At 38.0% G+C, this 27,150-nt stretch overlaps 1 protein-coding gene across 1 annotated transcript in view; it reads right to left on the bottom strand.

Annotated features, from left to right (window-relative positions):
- The window catches only part of nck2a (NCK adaptor protein 2a), a 34,917-nt gene extending 10,679 nt beyond the window's left edge, over positions 1 to 24,238 (bottom strand). The window contains exons 1-2 of the mRNA XM_008434751.2: positions 23,972 to 24,238; positions 73 to 314 (exon numbers count right to left, since the gene is read on the bottom strand). Of these exons, the coding sequence (XP_008432973.1) occupies positions 73 to 298 (226 nt within the window). The 5' untranslated portion in view covers positions 299 to 314; positions 23,972 to 24,238. The remainder of the gene's footprint in view (positions 1 to 72; positions 315 to 23,971) is intronic.
- Positions 24,239 to 27,150: the final 2,912 nt, after the last annotated feature.

Here is a 27,150-nt window from a genome sequence, read left to right as displayed (position 1 = left end):
CGTTAGTAGTGATAATTCGTGCACTCGGGGGACTTTATTCTCCGCCGCAGCCGGGAGCTGGAAGCCTCTTACCCAGGGTGTCTTTGATGTTCTTCACCAGAGAGCCTTTCTTCAGGCTGTTCTTGCGCTCCACGTAGTTCGACGGCACGTAGCCCGTCTGGTTGGCGGTGTTGCGGACGCGCCACCACGTCTTCGAGTCGTCGAGGAGGTAGAGGCGCTCGTTTTTACGGATGTCAAGTTCCTGGTCCTGCTGGGCTATGTAGTCCCACTTGGCTACAACAATCACCTCCTCTGTCATCTTTCATGGAGTCCTCCTGGGGAGAAGGAGGAGGAGTCACAAATCAACGACAAATGTAAGATGCCGAGCGATTTGTACATTTGAACACCATCCGACTTTTTCTCATGACAGAAAAACAAAAGCTGATAACGGGCTTTAGACCGAGTTGATATTTAATCAGCTATAAATGACTGTATTTAAATGGCAGCTCCTCCAAAGGATTTGCCATGTTTATATTGTACAGTAGTCTGAACGGACAAATTAAATATTTGGAATTTAGGGAACTTTTTTCAGCTTTATCAATGAGGCATCCCTCATTCAAACACAGAAGGGAGTTTTCTTTCTAGTATATATTGGGATTTTATTAACTAAATGAACACAAAGTAGTGCATATTTCCAATATGGGAGGAAGTAGATTCATGGTTGTCAAAAGAATTTTACAAATGAAAAAAAAAAAAACCCTAAAAAGTCCATCTTCAGACTTCACCCTATAAGTCCATCTGAATGTAATTTAATCTCAATATAGAGTTGGTCTGCATGAAACATGGTGGTGGCAGCATCATCCTGTGGCCACACTCTTTAGATTGGCAACTAATGATTATTTTAGTAATCGATCATTCTTACGATTGGTTGGATAAAAAAATTGGCAAAATCTGCAGATTTTTTTGTTTAACCACTTAAGCCTTTATTATACAAAACTACAAATATATTAAAAGATCCAAACAAATAAATTGTTTTAAAAAAATAAAGAAAGAAAAACACATTGCCTTAAATGCATTTCTTCCATGCTTTATTTGCAGTAAAAACAATACTTCCACATCAACATGACAATAGCTCAGCGCTCTCAGCTTACTTAATACAGTTTCAAGCTAATCTCTATGTTTTGGATTAACTGATAAATAACTGGATAGCAAAAGGTGCTATCCTGTTAAGTAGGAGTTTAAAAAAAACTGATTTTGAACCAGGTGAAGCTAAAAGTTAGCCACTTGAGTTGTTTTTGGTAGAACATATTTACAAACAAAAAAGGTTTGTCATCTTAAAAGCAAAATGTAAATTTTTTGTACAGTTTAGGCTTAATTATGTCTTTTTTCAGTCTGCTATACTCAAGTTAATTACAAAATCAGTTGGTAATTATTTCAATAATCGACTCATCACAATCTTTTCAGTCTGACGTTGATCTACTACCAAGGCTGGTGGCTGTAACGTGACTAAATGAGGAAGGGTTTAAAGGGTGTGAATACTTTATCGCTGTGAGCTGTGTTTGCGAAGCTCAACGCTGCTGTCACAAGTAAGAAGTCATTAAAAAATGATCCACACTCATCCCCGAGTAGAATTGCTAAAGTGCTTATCCCTGCTCATGCTGGGTATTAGTCCGAATAAACCCAGGAAAGGTTTCCAGTATACTACATAACCAAGATAAATGTTCATGGTAATATTTTGAGCATGAACTAGCATTAAAGCCTTTAATTCCTTAAATGGAAATTATGGCAGCATTTCATATACATCCAACAGAGAAGCCCAGTCATGTCAGAAGATACCAGGTAACACCGTTAGCTGAAAGCATGAAGTTTAACAGCAGAAACTGCAGCTCTACAGACATCGAAGCTTCTACAAAAGGTTTATTTTGGCAGAAAGCAGCACAAGCACACCAAATAAATCAATTTATGTGCTCTCGCTTGCGCCAAATACACAAACACACCTTGCCTGTTGGGGGTTTCGTTTTTTTTATTTTTTTTTAGACAGTGCAGTGAGCGATTACACGCTCTATTTCACCAGGCTTTGAGTAAGGTCATTTGACATGGGTCAACTAGACCACCTTCCTGTTCAGGAGCTGTAGTCTTGAATCTGTGCGTGTGTGAGTAACGTCTGCTCTGGGATAACCTCACATAATAAATACAACCTCGCGGTATGAAAACAACCTGATCGACCCGGTTTATATTTAGCTCACCTTCGAGGTGTGAGAATAAATGCAAGAACAATGAAAGTTAACTGTCTCCACATTGATTTAATTACTTGCAACAAATTGGTGAATACTCGGTACAACAAACAGCCACTTTGTCAATGTTCTGCCACTGAAGATAAACTGTAAAATTAATAAATGTGTGATCAGAGCAATAAATGAAAACCTAATCTCGAGCAAGATTATGATTAGCAATTGAGACGTCAGGACGTAGCTGCGAACAACCTTTGCACAAGAGTTAAAAATAGTCTTCCACATAAAAGGGAATAATAGATATCCATCGAGTTTTTTCCACCATGTTGAAATGATCAGTCATTAACTGATTCAAACGGAAACCCCTGCAGTGGTTAAAATGGAAAACAACATTGATTTGAGTGCATAGAGAATCATGTGGGTGAGATTACCCCATTCTTATTTAGCGTATGTGAACAATAGATAGTTTTACACAGTCTAGACAGGGGGAAAAATGCATATAGCCTGCAGCACAGATGCAAGAAGAATGTTTGCTTAATTATTTACATTTTACTCTTCAGTGAAAAAAAAAAAAACGGGTAAAAGCTACTCTGAAGAAAGATGACTCACGCTAAGAGTTGCTTAAATTAGACGTTATAGAAAGATTCCATTAGTGGAGGAACGATTTATATCTTCTGCGTAGATTACTTATTAATCCATGCTAATAGCGGCAGTGGAAAATGGTGCCCTCTTTGCTCAACCGCAGACATTTATCTCAGTTTCACTTAGGCCACAAGCGCAGAGTCAGAGATGACTGGGAACATTCCTGCTGCTATGGTCCCGACCAGTAGGTTGTGTCACTGCAGGAGAATGCCTAATGGCTGCCCTACAGCCGCTCATGTGCAACAGTTTGCACAGAAAATGTGCCTCTGCTTGCCGTCACTAAAAGCTGTCAAACTGGCTCTCGCCTCGCAGGCCGGGACAGGGATGGCTGAGAGGAGGAGGAGAGTTGTGTAACACTGAGGAGTGTGTGCCAAGTTCGATACAAGTTAAACAGCTCTAGTTTTCAGGATGTGTGACTTTTTTTGTTGTTGTTTTTTTACTGCAGCAACAAAGGCAGCGGAAGAATTGAGGTTAAGCTGGTTAGGTTGACGTTTAAGGAGGGGACAAAAGCAACAGCTGGGAATCTTTAGAATCGGGGAGGAAAGTGGATCAGAAGGACGGATTTATCACAAGATGAGGGACGGTGACGTCAGCTCTTCCAGGAGACAGGAGGTGTGTGAATGTACTTGGGTCTCTGTGCCTCAGCCAGCAGTAGCTGGGTTAGACTGGATTACAACTTTCTGTCAGTTTTACAGTGTCTATTCCTCCTTTAGATGCATTCATGAAATCTGAGAACCACTTCATTGTTACAGTGCCTAGTATTCGCAGTCGTTTAACACCTGCAACCACAATTTTTTTTAAACTTTGATTCTGTTATATACTAGCAAAAGTACTGCACTACTCCAAAGTGCAAGGAATTCTTTTTAATGAGAAATTTCAAAAGCATTTCCTGCATTTGTAGTTAGCCCCTTTCTGCTGCATTTTCAGATGTAGAAGTCCTGATAATGAATACTTTTTGATAGTGTAATCAGGTTTGATCAAAAGATTTAACCTAAATCAACACCAAACTTGTGAGAAGAAGGCAGCAAACAAGACTAACAGGACATTTTCTCTCAAAAAACGGTTTTAATTTTTTTCCTTTCACTTCACCTTGTTCTTATTTTTAAGCAGCTATTTGGCATGAAACACTAAACCGCTACTGCATAAGTTACAGTAGCAACAGATTGTTGCTAGGTAACCGAAGAGCGAGTGAGTTAGCTGATGCCACCAACCAAGCTTAGCTGGCTGGCTGTGAGAGGTTGAGCAGCTAAAGTCTGTCATCTGCCTACATTCCCCAGAATCCTGTGCGTTTCTGGATCAGAGTTCAGTGAAATTATTGAATATTCTGTTGGATGCATTATCTATTGATAATACCTCATGTGTCTATCACAATATATTTTTGATTTTATTGCACAGTCTCACATTTTAGCGCCTACTATTTTAGTATATTTACAGTGTACATATTGTGTACTGATGGTTTATTTTTCTATGGAGTTTATCATTTTCAGTGAATACTATATCAATGTATTACAAGCCTGGCGGGACACCAGGCTTTACTTGTCTCTCCACCAGACTAAGTCATTTGTTTGTTTAAAATAAGGTTTTTAATACCAGTAACAGTGACAGTAAAGACGGATTAAGCTAGGTTTATAGAGGCACCAATTGCGCCTTCCCTGCACCTGCCTGTTGACCTCTCATGCTATTATTTTGAAATTATGACGCCTGCGTGTCCACCTCCAAATTTTTGTAATGTTTTACATTTTTTAACACACAAACACGGTGGACTGCCCTAGCGCCTCTACCACTGGGCTGAGCAGATCTTATGGGGTAAACCATGCTATTTGCATGTGGCAAACTCTTGGATCAATATGTAGCACTGAAAATCTACTTTTTTGTCTGTTGAGACATAAATAAAATACACATAAAACTTTCAATGCTTTCTACCGTTCTGCCATTTTTTAGTGGCTTGATAATATTTTGTTTCTTAGCGTGATTTCTCACCATGATGATGTCAGAAAGTTACCTTTCTTTAGCTGTGATATCAATTTCTACATCTTTGACAACCTTGCTTGCTATCTGCTACTCTAAATTATGAACACTCAGCAATCAACCACATGAGAGAGCTCCTTCTGACTTCCTGATCCACTCCCATTAAGGCAGTCAGAAATCCATCTACGGCAACCCAAGAGCAGTGAAAAACAGATCCGGTTATGTTAAAAATAACATCCATTTTATATGATTTAATTTGCTTCCTTTTAAGGGCCGTGTAATTACGGGTTGACAAAAAAGGCGGTAAAGAAAAACGTCTTGCTCACCGGATGCTAACCAACAAATTTGGATGAAGTGGGTTAAAATAAATAAATAAAGGGAGGATTTACAGCTCAAACTCCTCATGACCCCCTGTTCCTCTACAAAGCGATGTTAAGAGAGAAAGATGAGCAACAGACTGCTGAGCTGGGGTTCAACAACACTTCACAGCTCCCCTCGCTGACGGGGGAGCGTTCAGAGGCTCTTTCAACACTTCACAAAAGAAGAGGAAGAGAGAAAATAAAAGAGGATCATAAAAAAGAGGGAATGTTTAAAGTGGAAAAAAAAAATGTTGGCAGAATTTTCTGTGTTTGGCATTTAGGTCAAAGGCTGCCAAATTTCAACCAATGAGAGATTATTTCCACCACCCCCCCTATCCACGCTACAGTGTTTGCAGTAGCTGCCTCTCACAGGAAGGAGGCGGACTGCTTTACTCCCCATTGGCAATCGCTGTCGGAAACATTTAGAGCGAACCGAACGCGCTGAAACAGGAGGAAGCCAAATTTGATGTAAGAGCCACCCCGGACATGGCTTTTTGTGATTTAAAAAGCTCTAATGCTCGTCCTCACAAGATGATTCATCTCCGACAACAAAACCAGACCGAGGCAGAGTTGGATACCTTTCACATGCACTTAGGGATGAAGATGTTATCCTCATGTTTGCTGCCTGCTGCTATATTTCCTCGCACTTTGTGAGGCAAAAACCATAGAACCGGAGCGTACACCTCAAAAGGTTTTCTGTCTGTAACATTTACACATTAGCAGCACTTTTTTTTTTTTCTTCAAAAGCTCCTGAAACAGAGGGTGTGGTGTAAGAAGAGTACATCTGCCTCCCCATGATATGGTTGTTTCTTCAGTCTCAGAGGACAAAAATAGGTGCTGTGCACATGAATGCCATCATATTAATAAAAAATAAATAAAAAGCTCAAACCACAACAGGACGACATCAAAAGCATTTCTCGCAGTTAGATGGAAATAGGACAAGAGTGGGAAGAGTCAGACCACAAAAACTGAGCCGAGCCTGGTCACAGACAGAGGAGGCTTCTTCAGATTCAGCTATTCAAAGAGGGGGAAAAAAAACTAGCTTCCTGGAAAAGTCAGGCATTTTTCAAAGTTTTTACAGCAAATCCAGACCAAACCCAATGAAATTATATTATATATATATATATATATATATATATAAAATGAGTATTTCAGAAAGAAGCTCTGTCCTTCAGTAGGATTAGAAATTGTGAAATACAGAAACAAAAAATTCCTCTATCAACACAACTCAGCCCAGAACTGTGATCCGTTGGCTTAAATTCCCCTACATGCTCACAGTTACGCAGGGAAAACATGAAGCTTAGAGATTTGTAAAATTGTCTGACAATTTGGTACATCGCAACTGCAAAGGAGTGGATGTAATATCTGATAGGATGTCATATTTCAAATGCCGTAGATGCAAATCCTGCAAGTCAATAATATATTTGGGCTTCCCCTGCCCTCAATGTCCACACTTGGTATATTTTTAGCGACTGAGATGAAAACATCCACAAAGAGTGGAAACTCAGAGGGGGAAAAACTTCAAATGAATCCAACATGTCAGGATTCATTAAAGCCTGTCAGTGAGTATGATGAGGAAATCAAATTAACTAGCAGCAATTTGAACACTTCTAAAGTTCACTTCATACAATGCAACTTTTATTTACATAAGAGTTTCAGTAACCAGGAATCATGATTCTTAAGTTCTGTTAATATCATGTATGTAATAGTTATCATTAGTAACTCATCTCAGAGTTGTGCTGATTTACCAACAACAAATAGTGATGGTTCCTCAGCTCTGAATGAGAGAATAATTACATAAAGTTCTCTTTAGGTCAGGAGTCTTGGCCCCTGATTGGATTTTGTCTCAAATACACACCGACTTAAAGAAAAATGTCCTAAAAAGCTTAAAACAAAAAAAAAGAAAAAAGTGTCATTTCCATGTTTCCATACTTTCAATGAGAGCAATTCCACTTTCATTTCCTGTCATCACTTCAGTCTGTCTCCCAAGAGGAGAAATTCAGATTCTTCAGTCGGTCTCAATGGGGGGAAAAAATAGACGGTTCATTTTTCAGCTGCACAGTTGTTCCCTCATGAATTTCAGATTTATCCCTTCACCCTTCAGTTCTAGATGGCTCCTTTCTGAAGAACAAAATCTCAGCCACACAAAGGCAAATGGGAGCTATAGAGCACAAGGTGCAGAGGAAAGGGGAAAAGAATGAGCCAGACAGTACCGGCAACTGATTAATCTATCACCAACAGAACGATTACTTCCCATTTTTCAATTACCTGCATTGCCTGCCAGATACGTCATCATCCGATTAAACGAAAACGCTGACCTTTCTGGAGCGAGTTAAACATAAAGGGTTTCTGGATAATGATGGTAGATTATTGATGCAAAATAACGCATTCTAATTCAAGAAACAATGATTTCTCAAAATGGAAATGCGGTCCCCCTTGGGGCTGCTTTTGTGACCAATGAATGTTTTGGTATGTAACAAAAGAAAAAGTCAGATAATGTTTAAAATGGATCTAAAAGGTCAATTTATACACCTATGGCAGCCACTAAACCACTCACTGCTAATGGAACCAGTAAATCACCCAGTTTACTACCCAGAAAGATTGGTGTGATTTGGATATAATTGAGCACATGCAGACCAGGGATTAGTATGCAAATGGTTTGATTTGCAAGGAGCTTTCTCGTCTAGAACTGAGACAACAATAAGTGTGTGCATCATCGGTTGTGATGTGTGTTGCAGGTAGTTCCTGGAGCTTCTGACAGTCTGTCAAGGCAGTGAATGAGGATGCTTCACTCGTGCGTTAGAAACAGAGTTTGACAGGAGGCGCTTTGTGGGTTTGAATGAGACCAGTTCAAGAGCAGGGCATAAAGATGTCAAAGAACGGCGATACAAATGTCACCGACGCATAACGTGTCACCTGTGGTGTGAAGAGCGTGTCCCTCGTGTCGGACAGAAACCGACATTACTGCAGCCTGTAGTGGATCACTCAACTCCTGATGCCGTCGCTTATGTGCTCTGGTGCAGTTTAGAGGCGGCTCAGCTTCTTGCTAGTCAAATCATTTACATGCCCATCACCAGTCTTCATGCAGTCCAAATTACATTTAAATCAGATCATTCCCTCTGGGTGTCTATGCTCAAAATTTTTATGAAGCCTTTTATAAGATTCAAAGTTGTACCCACAGGGTTGCGCCCCACTAGTGTTTGCCTTAAGTTTTTTTTTATATATTATTTTTCAGAACCTCCAAAACTTGGGCTGCAGTATATCTGAAAAAAACTCAACTGGAAAACTTTTACTTAATATTGCAAATTATGATATTGATTAAAAAATAACCCAAATTTCAAATGACTATTTTTCCCAACATTACCAATTTCTTCAGTAGCTTTAGGATCCAAGACACAAAATATATACATATACTACTACGCCCAAAGGCAGCTAAGGTCTATCCATCTGGTCAAAAATGTATCAGCAGACACAGTGTGAATGCACAATTACATCCTCCCTAATAGTTTGATTTGAAATACAAGTATATTCTTAGCATGCAGAGGGTGAATTCACAACACTTGAAATAAGATATTAAGCCAAATATTTAAATCAGGCAGTTCTTGGCCTTTTTCAGCACTAATATTGTGATGAACAGTGCAATCTGATATAGTGCAGCTCTATTTAAACCATGTATTTCCGTTTTACTGTAAATACACTTAAATATACCAATTAGAACAACTATGATGCATTAGTACAGACTATAAATATATAATCACAGAATATGGTTAAAAACATTTCAAATAGCATGGATTTCAATTGTATAACATTTTGGAATATGTTTTAGAAACTAATAGTAGGCTGATGCTTACTAGGTTAGTAAATGTCATCTACCAATGATGGCAAAAAAAACAACAGAAAAACCTACAGAGTAAAACTAGATTTGCTCCATCACCAGTAATACTGTAGTCATTATAGCATAGTTATGTTAAAAAATAAAAAATCAAGCAGAGATACTTACTTACCAAGAAGAAATGTGGCCAACTGCATCGTTTTTTAATCCTTTTAGCAAATGTAGCTTCATCTAAAAAGCTGCTGTGATGTTTATCCTTGTTTTATTTTGGGCTCTGCCTAATTCTTGCCTTTTAGGTTTGCCCGTCATCCTGCATCTTATTTTGTTTACCTGTCTTTTTTTTTTTTTTTTTTTTGCAGGTACAAGTTAAAAAATTAGCAGTTATGCAATAACTTTATCACTTCTCTGCCATTAGCCCATCTGCAGCACCCCAGTATCTTCAGCCTGAAAGACTACTGAGCGCTGTTCAGGAGAAGGGTGTGAGCAGCGCATCCGTGAGCTTGATTGACAGCACTATAACCCTCCCCCTGGTTCTGATTGTTTTTTTCTGAACAAGAGCGATGTATTATTGCAAGTGGCAGTAGGACCATAGGGAGAAGTCAGGGGAGCTTGATTTTGTTCAGACTATCTCTCATATTCTACTGTCAGAACTTACCAAGATTTTAAAAAATATGAAAAAAATATTTTCCAAAAAGTTACATACTGCAGCTTTAATCTCTTATTTCACTCATTAGTACAGAACTACATAAGTGTATAGTGTCCCAATTTTTAATAATTCCTTCCAGCAATGCACAACACTTTACTCTCCAGTATGATTGGATTCAAATTATGCAAGATTCTGTTTTGATTAACATCTTAATTTAAAAACAGAATGACGCTGCATGCAAATTTGATTCAATTTTCCACTACTCTGATTATATTAAAAGTTGATAAAAAGCCTTAGAGCTCAGAGACCTCAATAATTCCCAGTTTTTGTTCTTGTTTATAGGCCTAAATACAAGTTAAAAACTTGGGATGCTTTCTCTACCGTTAATATTAGGTTTGGCTCCTTCCTCAGTATCACAGTGTTTGTTCCAGCTGCACAACTCCCTGCACTCTAAATACATAATGTGACACTTCTACAGAGCAGCATGTTCTCAGGAAATGAAATAGCCTAATTCTCTGTACACAACCTTTTTCTATCTTGCAGACATGGTGAACAAAAGGTTTTTTGTGTCTTTTTAAAATTTATTTTAAGCAGTAATGTGGTGCATCTTGTAGGACAAAAGTAGAAAAGCGCAACTGCATAGTTTCAACAAACTGCTGATTTACTTGCTTACTTGCAAACAAAACGTCTCTCCATTTCTTTGTCAGAAGCAAAAATTAAAAAGAAAAACAGAATCTTTGTGCTGATCGCTGGTGAAAAATAAAACCAGAAAAAGTTCAATGACAAAGGCAATATGAGAAGCAGTGACCCAGTTGCACCTAATCTAACTAACCACATTAGCGGAACAATCTGGGGAAAATTTGGAGAAAGGAAAAGCAAAGAAAGCGTCCTTACGAAGACGTAACCTCATGGTGAAATGAAGGCAAGGCAATAACGCGCATTTACATACATCCGTCAGATTTCCTACAAGCAACCAATTTTTTCTGTTAATGAGGTAACATGGGAGATGAACCAGGTCAGCCATTTTGGAAGAATGCATAATCAGTACGAAGAGATCAATAAGAAGGATCACAACTGCTGAAAATAACGTAATTTTATAAACCCAACGGGTGAATAGATTTAGTTAAGTGCTACCTATTCTCAACAGACTGATGCAAAAATTTAAGTTAACCAACTATGAAGCAAGAAAACAATCCAGAAATTCTCCTTTAAATTTCTTATCTCCTTTTTTTGGGTAACACAAACCACAACCGACTAAAAATGTGGCTTGAGATTTACCTTCTCTTGCACCCTCTGCTCCAGTGACTCTCTCCCTTCTCCTCCCTCAGCTATAAACCTGAATTATTCCCTTTGATCAGATTTTACCTTCAGGCTCCCAGGAGAGAACAACCCAACGTTTTAATAAAAATGCATGAGGCGCAGTGTGATGTGATGCAGACCTGTTGGGCACAAATATAGAGATTACACAAACTGCCGTGTGAATATTTTTGTATCCGACAACACTAATACGCAATAATTATCCGCCTTTTAAGGTTAGACACTTGTGTTGCACCTCTGCTGGGACCGAGATTTAAAGCAAAGTGGTCTCAGCGTTAACAGCATTTGCATTAATCCCATTAGCGCTCCTGGAAAGCGAACCGTGGGACAATAAAAACAAAACGACTGGGATGAATCTCGTCAGTTTTTTGCATGAAGACAGTGACTGGGTCTTGAGTTTTCAGCCTTTGGAGAATTTAAACCTTAGACTTTAATCTGGTAATTTCCTGGTCCCAGCGGGGCAATAAAGTTAGAGTTAGCCTTGTGCGTTTCATTAAAATGACGTTAAACCTCACAGTAAGCACCACCATGCGCATAAATAACCAAGTGGTTTTCAAATAAGTTGACAGTGTAATTCATTAAGACTTGTCAATAGATTTATTGAGCAGCTGAAGGAGATTTGACTGAAAGATTTAGATCATGTACACACAGCAATTACAAACTCAAAATGAGCAAATTACTAGCAATATGAGGGGTGGAAGACAAAGCAGCAGTCAATGAAAACACTGTGTCTCCAGAATTATCTTTGGTAATGACAATTATAGAAAAAAAATGTGAATTCAACTCATTTTCAAAGAGTTTTCAAAAATTATTTTTTCATCTGAACTTAATTTTTTATGAATGAAATGTTCCATGACTGACTGGAGAGAAAAACAATCTATATTTAACCAAGTTTTCTGATACACATGGGAACCTTCTCTGAGGGAATTTGAGCAGGGAGTTTTTGCTGCTCGTGTTTATTTGCCTTTGATGCACAACCTAATTTTGATCCGCGAGGCACATGAGATGCTCTCAAAACTATAGCGGAAACATAGCAGCACGTAAAGCCTACATTCTGTTTAAGTAAATACATAGATGGTGTGTATTTACTTACCCACAATGCCTTAAAATGCTTAACTTAATCAGGAAGTTTTCAGATAAGAGTAAAAACAAGGGAGAACTTGCTTCACTGCAAAAATTACAAAAATCAGACTACCAGCTAATGATTTTTATACCTAAAGGAAGTTTCCTTTTTAGGGTGTTTATCAGCCAAAAGTGATAGCATTTTAGTAGCAAATTATATCTGCAATCAAAGCAACAAACTGATCAGAGATTAGCTTTTTTTTTTTAACTACATTCAGTAAAATAGATTATAAAATGTTATAGGCTGAAATCAGCAGGTCAGACGTTGAAGTGGAAATCTGTATTGGCCGTGAAAAGCCTCATCCGTACATTTCTAACCACAATTACAGTCAAATTAAAAGAAAACTCACCAAGTCAAATGCAGGATGAATAATCTCATCATTATTTCCTAACACCATGAAACTTACAAAGAAATGTAACCAATGTGACAATAACTGAGACAGTATTGCTTATATAAAATTAATATTCCAGAGACCTTTTGAACATTTTCTATTTCCAAATTAAGACTGTACCTCAAGTAAAAACAAGATCTTGAAACCGCCGTGATTTTCATAAATATTGATTTTTCCTACAGCCTTTATTTATATCATCAATTGTCCTGCCATCCCCATTAATGCTGTCTCCTCTCTGTCCACCCCTCTGACTGATGATTCAATCCATTTAAGCCATCCTGCTCCCAAGATGGTTTCTGCACTGCTGGGTTCCATTGCTTGACATTTCCCACTGCTGGCTACAGTGAGCTGCTCTGGCCTGAACACACAAAGGCATTCCTGCTTCCGTGACATGCAGATGATATCACTCCTTCAACATAAAACCGCGAAGCGCCAGAGTCAGCAAATGTCTGCCGGCAGCTCGCTGTAAACTGCCAAGGTCACGTTCAAACAGATGTAGTTCTGCCAAGCTAAACCTGCATGAAAAGGGTAAACAGATGCTTTGTAGCAAGTGCATATAAGAGTGAGAGAGAGCAAGGAGCGGACGCTTACAAGCCAAACACAGAGCACGCAAACGTGAATCCTCAGGAGAATCGTGTGGCATTCTGAGCTGTACACCTTATAAATAAAGCAGGACTCACTTCACCTGCAGCCATGTGGATGTGTGTCTGAGTGTACGCCTGTTGAGGGAAATATAAGAATGCACAAATGGATTAGACAAGGCCTATCACGTTGCTCTCTCCAGCAATTGAATCAACTTCCAAGCACGCAGCAGCAGCACCATGTCACACGGTAATATCTAGTAGTATAGCTTGAATAAATCTAGAAGAGAAATGTCTAAAATGATGAAAACGGTCTAGATGGTTCCCAGAACTCTATGTGACAATGGGTTAAATTATGTGCATTTACAGGTACTTCCATTCTCTCTGGAACACCGTCTAAACACAGAACGCTAAACTAAGCTAATCACCACAAAACATTTACAATTCAGACTTGGTTAACTTCCCAAACAGAGTTTCATGGCTTATTGTAGCGACGGAGCCAAACTGATCAAATATCCGTAGCAAAGCCAACACTAATATCCTTCTTTTTCTATTGGATTTTGTCTAGACATTTAAACCATCATTTAAACAAAAGTTAAAGATTTATGTGTTAAAATGTCAAGTTAAATACATAGACTGGACACATTGCTAGTAGTTCAACTACCATATATATATATATATATATATATATATATATATATATATATATATATATACACACATACACACACACTGATGGTATATTTAGTCAACCCTTATCACTGAACTAAATATTTATTTTTAAATGTTGGCAGACAAACTGAACATTTTAAAAACCAGGGAGGACTATTTAATTTATTTTAATCAATTCAATTTATTTAATCTAGAACATGGAGAAGTTGATGTTACTGAGTGCTAAACTGCTAAATTATGAAATGGTTTTGTGAAACTATATGTTCTGCTCATAATTACTGAGGGTTTGCTGCAGAAACCTTGTTATGTAAGGATTCTTGAGACTAATTTACCAATATTTACAGCCCAATATAGCTTAGGAGTTGACAGCACCAACCTTTTATGAACTACTTTTATGTTCTGAAGTGCATCATGTTGACCATTCTGCCAGTCTGTCCTTACTCTTAGCAGTTTCTTAACAACTTTAACACCTCTTCAAGACAATTTTGATAGGCATGAAATGGTCATTTTGAAACTTATTATGCAATTACCAATCCAGTGAATACTGAAAGAACTGAAATTATGGGTAAATAACGTAGCAGTTTTGCTGCAGTGTGTGCTTTTTAGATTTACAGACCGCACAGCAAAGAGCCCTTCAAGATTTTACGACATGCAGAATTTCCATAATGGGATGAATAAGGTGTAAAACGAGAATTCACGATCGCAAGAAACGAACAACCTGGTAGGTCAGAGTTCTTTGCTGACAAAGGAGCAACTATCAGTTTGCTGGTTGCTGTTGTGTCTTGTCTCATCTATTTTGCAATTCCTGCAGCTTTGTTTGGCCTTGCAGTGGAAGCGGTGGGGTTGGTGGCAGGTTTACACTGGAGTCAAATTCCATTCACACTCCCTCACTTAATTCATGCCTCAGCACAGGCACTGGCTATTTGTATATACCTGCTTTCATTTTTTTTTTCTGTGTATAGTCTGGACACTTCCCATAAATGCAAGGATTTGTCCATAATCTTTTAAGGCAACACTTTATTGTTGAGCCGAGTTAAATGTAATCTAGGAGCACAATGTATAAAGGAGTCAAGATATATTAAAGACAAAAATCACAACCGAAGCAGATTTCTGGTTGGAAGTTTGTTAAACTTTATCTGTAGCCCGAGTCTCTGAAACCGGCTGTACTAAATAACTAGACTGTCAGACAAAACCTTAAAAATCAGCCAAGCCCTTTGGAAAAATGTTGATGTTTTAATTCCAGAAAACTCTCTAAAATGAAGATTAACACATCTACACTGCGACTTCTGTGAACTCATCCAATTCCTGGCGATGCTGTGCCAGAAGTTATTATCTTGGCTACTTCATCATCATATCATAGCAATACCTGAAGTAAAGCTTAGAAATCCAATCATATCTAGCGAGCTGCATTTTTTAATTAACTGGTCGTTAGCTAAAATTCTCATTTTTTTGTCAATTACAAAAATCACACAACTGCGAACAGGCCCACCTGTTGCAGATGCGGCCTTAATCAGATGGAGCTTCCCCTGCAGCTGGAGCAGGCACATCCACTCAGAGAGAAACTGGATTATTGTTTTACCGGTTACCAACAGAGGAGATATCAAAATGAATGTGGCTGATGAATCTCAATTTAATGCCTTCCTCTTGTACTTGTTCCCCCATTTGCAAACATAAGCACAAGAAGGATGAAAGTCCTTATCCCTCTTGTTCTTGGGCTAGAATAAAAGCACCAGAGGAAAAATCAAATGTTGCAAAGAACAGAGATTTTACGAGTCACAACTACATGGAAGGAAGTAACTTTTACCAATCATAAACAAGACTTCCTCTTATGATTGGTAATTTCATTAGCGGATAGCATCCCAGTCTTTTCATCCATCATTCTCAACCAATGACAGAAAATGAGCAGCACCTTAAAATATTAACAATACCTTAGTATATTTTGCAAACTCAGACTTCCCTAATACATTGTAAGCATTTTTAAACTGAAGTGGTTGCATTGCACAGGTCAATAAAGCTGCTGCACCTTAAACATTGCTTTAAAGTCCTGACCATCTAACAATGCTTTTGTTGCAGCTTTTAATGAACAAAAAAAGAATGTGAAATCTAGGTTCAGTTAAGCAAAATATCTATAACAATATTACAGAAAGTATATAAAATCATGATTATGATCACCATTATGCAGCTCTACCTCATCGGTAAAGAATAAATCATCTGACTAGACAAAACAATAAACTTAATGAAGTTTTTTGTGATTATTTTCATGTTTTCTTAATGTATTTTTCCACATTTATTAGTGTTGTCGATGCCTTCTGCGGCATCCACAAGAATGACCCAAGTTCATCAACAAGGCTGAACCACAGATGGATTGATGCTACGTGGGCTGGGATGCTCTGGAGGGAAACTTGGATCGTTCTGCGAACTACAGATAAGCAAAGCTCATGTTGTGGAGTTTGAGATAACATGATGCGTGTCTGCGTGCTGTCAGCTTGTGCATTAGTACAGCCAAAGAGGGGTTGGGGGGCGGACGTCCACTTAATTAAATCAATTAGAGCGTGAAGGGCCCGTCAAAGCCTCTGCCGAGAACAACAGAATCGAACGAACTCTGAAACAAAAGCTGAACTCCCTTTATGAGTCAGACAAGCTGCAACATTTTCCTCTGAACCTTTTTAGACAATGCAAACCCAGACTGATGCGATCACAACCATCCATCTACCAACAAATGAAAAAACGGTCTGGTTCACATAAAGAACTAACATTATACCCTGCTTTAAAAAAATTCATCCATTCACCAATATTGTTCACATTTTTTTGCTCTCTTTCCTTGTTGGTCAGTTTTAGTAACGAGTTAAAGTAGTGAGCTTTTGTCCCAATTTTAAAATTCCCTTTTGCGACCTGCTAGATTTCACTCTCATCACGTCCCTCCTAATGGCTCAAGTGGTAATTTTCTTCCATGCAAGACAATCCCCATACACATTAAAGGAAAGAGTGGGGGGACTGTTACAATTTAACGAGCAGCTCTCCGCATGTTTATGAATTTATGCTCACTTTCTCTCGAGTACGGAGAAGATGAAGTTACGATATGCAAGACGATCTTCCAGAAAGCCTCGAACGGATCGCGGCCTCCCTCGTCTAGAGACGCATTCCAACAAGTAAAGAAGAAAAATGAGAATTTTCCTTAAAATAGGAGTTTAATTTCACAGCACTCTGGAAAACTGCTGCACATTAATTCGTCGCTGGCTGGTTTCATCGTTCCCGTTCTGATTCGCATTTGGTGAGACGTGGTTATGGCCAGAGAAAGGGTGAAACTCATCAACTCAAATGACTGCTTCAAGTGGTTCTTCAAGTCAAAAAAGTATTGATTTAAAACAGGAAGACGAAGCAGCCTTGGAGAATAGCGTGATGTGACTCACAGTTGCTGCTGGTCTGAGAAAACCCTCACATGACAGCCGCGTATATTCCCACATATTATATCCCACGGATCCCCGAAGATGAAAGTAATTCCAGGAAGAGAACGTTCTCCTTTTCCATCCGGTGGATCTACACAGCAGATGTTTTTCCTCTCCCTGATGATTGCTTTGCATTAGGGGCATCTACTTCTTTTTTTTCTACCGAATTACCGCCGGGAGCAACAAAGCCTGCAGACTTTCCCTATTCTCCAGCAAACACACAGGAACGTTGGCCTTCAAACCAGTCAATGGAAAAATGAGTTGTTTTAGTCTTTCGCCAGTTTCTGCTACTTTAGTGATCCCCTTCGATGCCATCTTGGGTCTTATCATACACCACTAAACAGCATTTTGGTTTCTGTGGAAAACTGGGCTTCTATCATATTTACTAACAAACTTACCACTCCTCCCAGTTTCCTGCCCTTTCTTGCCATCCCAACCAATGCCAAGGATTAGGCAGGTTGCCCACTGGTGAACAGGGACAGTGAGGCTGACAGACTGAAACCAGTTGTCTGGCATTAATTGGGAATTCAAGTCTGAGTGTTGGCGAAAGCAGATAATGACTGAGATGAATGTTAAAAACAAGAGAAAAAAAGAGTAGTAAGTACAGATGAAAGAAGCATGTCTGAATGAGATCCAAATTTAAACGAGTTCAACAAAATGCCTTTTTAAGAAAAAAACAAATCAATGGTTTTAGCATACATAAAATGTACTTTAGATAGTCAAAACAAAAAACATAATTTCACAAATGGATGTAGATCAAACATCCTGTCATCAGATGATCCCAGCATAGCTTTGGCTTGCTTTAATAATAATTTTTGGAATACTAATATGTTTAATTAGCCTATTATCTGTTAATATCATAATTGATTCAGCTGTTTCACAACACGCAGCTTCAATATGAATTATCATCTGGTGCTCAGTGTTGCGCAAGTTCACTAAGCACAACAACAGTTCACACAGTTAACCTGAGTCAATATGTTGTTTACCGTCGGAAAGGTTTTAGCTGTGTTCAAAGTCCCAAAATAAACAATATGGCATTCATCTACATTTTAGTATACAAAGTATACCGTCACCTCGTACCTCATCCACTACAACAGATTCTGCAGTCTGTGTTCATTTCCACGATATTCACATTTAATACATCTTAATTTCAGGATGCTCATCTGGAAATTATTGCAATAGTAATGTTGAAATAACAGATTTGCAATAAAACTGCAATTTAATGATGCTTCTTTCATGAATATAGGCACCATGTGGGAGCACCTACTGCAGGGAAACTCCAAAATCCAGAAAATTTGAATGAATTTTCTGGATTCATTCAAATGGTTGCTAATGAATTTGTCATTAGCAACCAAAAGTAAATTTTACATATTTGGGATACAAAAGGACACAAATGTTGCACTGCACATGGTTATTTGAAAACAAATATACAGAAAAGGTTTGTTTTTTTACATCTATATGTCCAATCATACAATAAAGCATTTCATTTTCAAAAACTCTGCTTTTTTTTTCATAAAAAAGTTTTAAAAAAATAATAATAATAAAAAAAAAAGATTTTCCATTTCTTTACTATGTCTGGATACTACGGGTTTAATCATGAATCAAGCTTACAAACTGAAACAATAAACCGTAGGTCTCAAAGTCCAGTACTCAGGAGCCACTTACCAGCAATTTTTTTTGTTTCCTGCTCAAAAACATCTGAATCAAAGTTCAAGGCCATTTATCTGATTCAGGCATGTTGGACGCAAGCTGAAGGGCAATGGGCTCTCAAGGACTGGAGTTAGAGACAGCAACAATAACCTGCACTGAGGGTATGAGAAAAAAAACCAACACATTTTCAAGTAGCAGTTTTTAAGCACCGTCTTATAAGTTGGTCCAAAGTCCCTGAAATAGCAGTAGAATCCCAATTGTTATGATACTATATTCAGATTTAATCTCCAAAGTGTTTTAGACATTTTAGCGACAAGTTATCAAAATCCTTAAAAGAACCATTTGCGCGCCGCCCACCAGGAGCTACAGAGCACTCTCAAAATTCAACGTTTAACACTAAACAATTAATAAATTGTGCTTTAAATAATCTAGTTGATATTCAGTCAGAACTGAATTAATGAGCCAGCATGATATTCAGCGTTAAGAAAAAGGGGATGACTACAAAATCATTAGCTCTTAAACCAATTAAGCCATGTAATTAATGTTTAAAAGGTAAACATTTGTGCCAAAAGGTTCCCCAGTTTCAAACACAATCAAGTCCTAGAGCAACCTATTATATGCATGCTTAAAATACAGAAGATTTTCTGAACTGTGACCTGAAGTGACTCTTAAAAGCACTGAGGCGTGTGAGATTATACAATTATAATACAATTCTAAATCTAAATCCCAAGCCCTTAATGTGTTTCACTAACATCACCACAGATGTAAACACAGTGCGATTATAGCTACCATGTCTCTAGATCACTGGGTCACAGGAACAGGTTGAGCTGTTATGGCTGCTGGTCCTCCCAGTCTAACAACAATCCCATTCACCAGGTTACAGATGCCCAGTAAGACAAAGGCCTTTATTTTGCTATCAACATGATGATCTTCATGAGTAATTTTCTGTCTCCTGACTGCCCATCTGTTCCTACGCTTATTAATTCCTCTCTCTCTCTCTCTCTCTCTCTCTACTACAGAGCTTAAATTTTCCCAAAGGGAAACAAACATGATGCTCTCCTCAGGACAAAAATACCATATGTGAAAAAACATGGCCACTTCCTAAATATGCTTTCCCATCTCTGGATCCTAAAGATTACGGCTACAAGTTATTGTATTTTGCCAAGCAAACAAACAAAAGAAGAAAATAAACACCCCATAAGGGACAGAGAATCAATTATAGCAAAATTTTTCTGATCCCAAACTATAAACCTAACAACACACAAAAAATATTCTGGTTACTTCCCAATAGGAAAGACATAAGACATGGGTCACAAGATCCACAGCAATGTTCCTGCTCCATTTTATTTATTTATTTTGACATATTTTGAAAAAGTCACCACAAACACAGATAAAGGTTTCAAACCTCTAATCTATCAGACGAAGGTGTGCAGGCCTTTAAACCACCAGCAGTGACTCAGGACATTTCAAACGCATTAAGCAGGAGAGGAAGAGGAGGAAATTAGTCTGATGTCATCATGACTGCGTTTACTAAAGACTTCATCTGTCAAAACATTTCTCACTGGATCACTGCATCTGAACAGAGATCCAATGCAAAGACTTAAAAGAAGATACATTTTTGAACAACAAAGGAGAACAAACCCAGGAGCTCGCATTGAGATACTTTATGTCCAATACTGAAGCACTAACCAGCATTACGACCGAACCTAAAAGCTCAGAGTCCTTGCAGTTCACACACCTTGCATCAAACTGTAGCTCAAAGTGCTGAGGAACAAAAACACGTTTTCAAAATGAACCTCATTATGTCATTAACCAGTTGCCGTTATGTCTTCATGTTCTGGAAAACAAAATTTATCAATTTACTAATCATTAACTAAGTTTACTATGTTTTATATCCCCAATATTATAACCAGCACTGGCCCAAAAATAACCAAGTACCCAATGGTTTCCATTTCATAACATGCGACTTTGTTCATTTGTGATAACTAGTAAAGCAACTGAATATGATATAAAGGTTCAATTTATGCTGTACCAACAATTATTTTACATATAACACTCAGGTTAATTTTTTGAATACGCATCGTTTTTAAAATGGCCTAACGTGTTATTAGCTGAAGCTCAAAACTTCCAGCTAATAAAAGAGAGAAAAAAAAGGAAGTGAATTCTCAAACAGAATTACGGTACAAAAAAAAAAGTTTTAATCCAAATTACAATGAAATCCAGCTCTTTATGTTTCACACAATAAAGAAAACGTTTGCGATGTGAGCTCTATTCTAAAAATACAAAAACCAGAAAGGAAGTGAACTCTAAAAAGACCAACAGGAAACAATGGTGAACAGAAAGTATCATCAAAGCACTCTGTTGCTGATCAAATGTCTATAAAACAAACAATAGAGATGGTTCAGATTTTCAAGGTTACGACAAGCCAGTGTCTTCTTGGGATACACCCGGGAACTGGCTGTTGGTCAGTTAATGAATGTGACTGGTGATCGGCAAGTCAAATTCAAAAACCGAATCAATTTACGCTCAGAGAACACACCGCGCCGCAGCTAACGCTAAAAAACTATCCAGTCAGTGAGATGTTTAAAACGTAATTACAAATGCTAACCAAACTAATCAGTAATGCTAAAGTAAACAAGAATTTTGACTTTTTTTTTTTTTTTAAACAGTCACTCCTGTCAAACATAGTGTTGCTTCACATTTGTTCTTGATATAAATGATTGTTCCTGATGGGAAAAAATACTTTTTTTACACAAATTAGTATATCTTTTTTTTTTTTACCAATTCAAAATCTGAAGCTCTCGTCTTAAAAAAGATTTTTTTTTTAAAAAAAAGGATTATTCAGAGAAATTTTATTCTGAGAAATTGAAATCAGAGCCAAGTACAGTAAATATACAACTTGCTCTTCCTGTTATATCTGAAATACCCAGTCAGCCGTTGCACCTCACCTTTACTCAGCTTTCTGAGAAGATAAAAATGTTAGGCATTCAAAGCTCAAAGTGTCTCTGCTTGACATGTTGTAATAGCAGTTTCTGATTCAGGTCTAGGAGTCCAGAGTGCTGTTGTCAAGTTCCGCCTACGTAAAATAGCTGAGTGAACCTTATCTTAGTCTCAAAATAATAACGTACTGAACTCAGAGGGTGCGTCAGCAGAATGGGTGTGTAACTGAATATAGGAATAGATGCCATCTTGCACCTGTAACCCCTTCATTAAGACTGCAAACCTGTAGTATAACTTTGGGCCTCTTTGGAAAAATGCTGATGAATCAATGATAATTACTACAATGCATCTTACAATCCACAGAAACTAGGCATATAGACATCAACAAGCCTTTGGATGCCATTTTGGCTCCAACTGTTTGATTGGTGATGGCGTCACTTGCTTGACCGACCCCTTAAAAATGTTTATGACCTATTTGGGGTTTATTAAAAGCCCCACTGATACAGTGAACAGGCCCAGAATATCAATGGTTATCCATTTCTTTTTACTATTAGCAACATAGGGCTTAAGATGTGTTCAAAGTGTCTCGGAAATCTGAGCTGGAACTGAAGTCACACCTAGGTTAAGTGATTTAAATTGTTAAGTCGGAAAATAGAGGGATTTGTTTTGATGAAAAAAAATGGTATCGACATAAATAATATTGATTAGCTTGTTTTTTTCAAATCAAGTAGCAATATGCAACACACTTCTTCCATTTTAAGAAATAAAGATTGTCAACTGCATCAAATAAAAAGAAAAAAGATCAACTCAAATGGTCACAGATATAGATTTACTTATTTTGACTCTGCACCAAGACTGTCATTGCTAATGTTAGCTCACAGCAACATGCCTGGCATTGAAATCACATGGCTAGAAATTAACTGTAAAATATACAAACAGGCGTTTTTAAATGGATCTCTGTTTTCTGTAATTAATGAATAAAACTTGACACATTAAAGCCTCACAAATCATTCCTAGGTTAAAAAAAAGGCACTAAATTCAACAATCATTTACAGCAAGTGCATGCGTCCCGCAGGTTTAACGATGCACTCCATCATGAGAACCGATGACCCGATAATACCTTACATTTTAGATGTGATGCAGGAAATTATGGGATACCAAATATAATGTTCCTCTGAGGGTGTAATTGTATTATTTTATTCTCAAGATCAACTGATTTAAAGTGTAAGCACATTCTTAATTGCTGTCCTATTTCTACCAAGATAGGTAACAATACACCCAACAAAAGTAACGTGATCAACTGGCTAAATAAAGTCAATTAACTTACATTTAAAAAGACGCAGGTTATCTTTAAATTAGGCATTTATTTTTGCCATTTCTTACCACTTTCTTTCAGACGCCTATTTTAAACCTGCACACCTGATCTTGGCATCGACTGATGGTTACTTCAATGCCAGTCCAGATAATCTCGTTTGTTTAAAGAAGTACAACTCCTAAAATCATTGGAAACGCATGTAATTAGAGGGATGGATGGTGCAGTTCCCAATGAAAGCCACTAGAACCATTGACTAAGCGAGGCATGTGGCACCAGTCGCCAATCTCCAGCGTTATCTCCAGTGTTTTGGCAAGTGCGGGTCATTGTGTAAGCTGTTGCGGCTTCAACAGGAGATCCACCACACAACAGGGCGCATTATGATTGAATGAATGGGAAAACGTCCGTCTGGATTTATTACGGACAATAAATGCGATGAACATTACAAATAAAAAGCAGATGTCTCACTACATAGACATTTCTCAAGACCTGTTTGTGGATTGTAGCCCTCGCTCGCAGGCCTTTATTAAGTGGCCCCGAACAAAAAGATGGGGAAAATTATGATGTGGATGAACGTAAGCTTTCTGATTTTGCTTTAAACGTGAAAGAAAAGTAGACATGAGGCAGAAAAGAGATAAATCAGGGGCGAATTGAGGTTTGAGCTCGATGTGCGGTTAAACCACATCTGAGTGGACAAAGAGCAGGCGTCAAAGCGTGAAAGTGACACCAGTAAGCCGCCGTCTTTGTCCCAACTTTTACTACAGTTTCCAGTCTCCTCAAAGACAGATCAAACTACACCATAAAGATACAAAAGCGTTTAAAGTAACCGGTTCAGCCCCACCAACTTAACACAGTTCATTTGTAAGGTTTGCAGGCTCTTACCTTAGTGTTCACTCCAGTGAGAATGGGCAAACAGCGACACGCCACAGCCACAGCCCGAGAGCCAAACAATAAGTAACTGAGCCCGCGTGAAAGTGACGAAAACCTCACTCACATCCACATGTCCTCCACTTTGACTAATTTTCCTTCTTTTAAAACACGGGCTGGGCATGTAGCGCCCGACCTGTCCTCGCTTGTTTTTCCTTCGCAGGCTCACTGCCTCCACCTCGAGCACTTCTTTCAAGCTAGCTAGGGCGAACTACGCACTTCCGGTCAGACGTTTCACAATAAAACAAAACAGGAAAGTTGTGTTTACTGGCCATCCGTTTAAATTAATAAATGAACTACAAAAAGATGGCCAATTTCTTGCAACTTGTAGACGTGTTTCTGCTTCAACACCTAAGTGTAACAGTGGTCTTCAATTCCAGTCCCCAAGGGCCGGTGTCTGGTAAACTTTTAAATGTGTCCCTTTGTTCAAAACATCTTTCTCAGTTGGCTGAATTACTTCCTCAGTATGGAGTCAATTTCTCCAAATTTCTGCTCAAGTCCAGATCATTTGACTGATAAGTAAATTGAATAAAGCTGATTATGTCTTCATTATCACGCATGTTAACAGGTAGAATATTATTTGTCTGTAGGTGCTGTTAAAGCAGAAAAATGGGCAAAGATTTGAGCTAGTTTGACGAAGGCAAATTATGAAAGCATGATGATTTTGTCAGATCATCCCTTGTGGGTGATGTCGGTCTTCAGCTCATTCTCTATTTCAGTCCAAGTTGAGGGTCTGTTACATGTATTCGGCAGACAAGTCCGATCCGCAACAGGACTTTATCTGTTGGTAACACATTGGCACAAACCTCATCATACACCTTTGAGGGTTAGGTAAGGTCCATGTGTTGAGAAGATAGCACTGTTTTTTCATCAAAATGGGAACCAGCACATTAACAGGACGATAGTCATAATGTTATGCCAAATCAGCAATGAACAGTAATTGGCCACTTTTTTAGGTACTTCTGTTACTTAACATTAAACTGAATCAGACAATCGGATGGCAGAAACTCAGTGCATGTAGGCATGTGGTGAGAGCAACTTGCTTCAAGTTCAAATCATAATGGGGAGAAAGGAAATTTAAGTACCTGGTCTGAGTGTTTCAGATCGAAAAGTTACATTTAGGGCATTTGTATATTCAAACATGTCTACTTAAAAAAAATCCTCCAGATCTGACTTAATTTACAATCAGATTTAACTTAATTGAAAGTGGTGCGGACTTAAAATACTTTTGTGGTCAGTTGCTCAACGTGAACCTTTACACAAAACTTTATGACTATTCGCAATGTAAATTATTTAATTTTCTTTTCATCATTTTACTACCGACCTTCCTTTCTTGTTTCTACTTTCTCCTTTGTTGTTTTTAACTTTGCAGTCAATTTGGGGTGTCGAGCTCTTACTTTGAAAGAACAAACTTTTAATTTCCGATTTGGCGTTGAAGTTTTCCTGCAGCTTTATCGCGGGTCCGCTTGGTGACGTCGCTGACGCCGGGACTAGTACAGGACAACGCCGGAGGAGAAGGGACAGATTGTGGATGAATATGTCGCCCCTTGGCGATGGCAGTGAGAAATGGGTGATACTTTCTTTGCCTCCTTTTTTTTTTAGCTCACCCATCAAACCCTTTATTGCTCACTGATGGTGACAATTTACAGAAAGACCATATTAAGCATCATAGGCCACCAAGTTTATAAATATTTCGATTGGTCACAGGAAAATAAACAACCTTAACCACAATGACTCGCGTCATTTACGTAGTTACTCACGCATTAAAATTGGACCGTTATTTCCGGTTGTGGTTTTATTTTTAGGCCTTTTTGACAACCTTCACACAATGTGGTAACAGCACTGGTCTAACCAAAGCAACAGGGTTGTAAATACAACACCACTTGCATTTAGATAATGCAAGTTAGCAGGACAAAGCTAGACCAAAATGACTTCTCCAGTTGAAAGTGTTTTCTTAAAGCCTAGGGTTGCATTCATGGTAGAGTGAACGGTGGAATTGTGCAACTTATAATAAATATATTTAAAAATAGCTGAAGAGTGACTGAAATAAAAAAGAAAATAGAAATAAAAAATATATATTTTGTAGACATTGGTTTAATCCACACCTTTATGTTCCAGCAAACTATTAAAACTCATGTTACTCCAAACATATATGACTGCTACACACAGTATAACACATGATGGGAAAAGCAAGGGCTAATATATATAATTTTTTTTACTAATAATAACAGTATTTGTTGCCTTAAAGACATATTGAGCTTACAGTTCATATAGATAATAGTTCTGATTATTTTTTTTAGAGATATTAAATTAGTGTGCCCACTCTAAAGCCTGTCATATTTTCTACTGTGTCGAATCAAAGTCAAATCAAAGTTTATTTGTATTGCACATTTCAGCAACAAGGCAGGTCAACATGCTTTACATCATAAAAACATAAGAACATCACAAAGACATTGTACAGTCAACAACTGTGAAACCAGTAACAAATATTTCATTTTGTCAAACGCCATCACCACATCATCAAATGTGTGGATCATTGTTCCAATTATTATCGGTCAAAAGTAACTCTAAAGAGGCAGGTTTTGATCCTTGATTCAAAGGAACTCTTTCTATTTTTAATTGACAGCGCTTGTATGTCTTGCTTGTTTTTCCACGGCTCCATTTAGTCACTATTTATTTTTATCATTGACCAGTTCATGGCAGTTACTGAGAAGTTCCCCCATATTTTTATGTTGTTAATTTTACATTTTCCACTTGTGTTGGAAATCAAAGTTTAGATTTTTTTTTTTCATTGCATCTCTGATCACTTGAGGGGTTGGAGGGAACTGCTTGTTTACTGCTGTGCATTTCTGAGTAAAGCATGTAGACGGCATGCTCTAAAGAACTTGCTGCAGAATTTAGTCTCTATGCTCCTCAGCTCTGGGATAAAACTCCCTGAAAACCTGAGCTGTGGAGAAACTGCTGGCTCTTTTAAATCAGGTCTTTGAAACACTATTTACAGCAGCTGTTGATAGAACAATTGAACTTATAAACTGTTTTCCTGTTTGAAACACTCTATTAAAGATGAGATTTAAATTTAAAGAACCCATTTCAGTTTATATTTTGTCAATTTTAAAATATCTCATGCAACCCTT

Source organism: Poecilia reticulata, chromosome 2, assembly GCF_904066995.2.
Source record: "Poecilia reticulata chromosome 2, P_reticulata-male-v2, whole genome shotgun sequence".
NCBI classification, from domain to species: Eukaryota; Metazoa; Chordata; class Actinopteri; order Cyprinodontiformes; family Poeciliidae; genus Poecilia; species Poecilia reticulata.
Note: the sequence above shows the minus strand (reverse complement) of the source record. Positions and strands in the feature narration are given on the sequence as shown.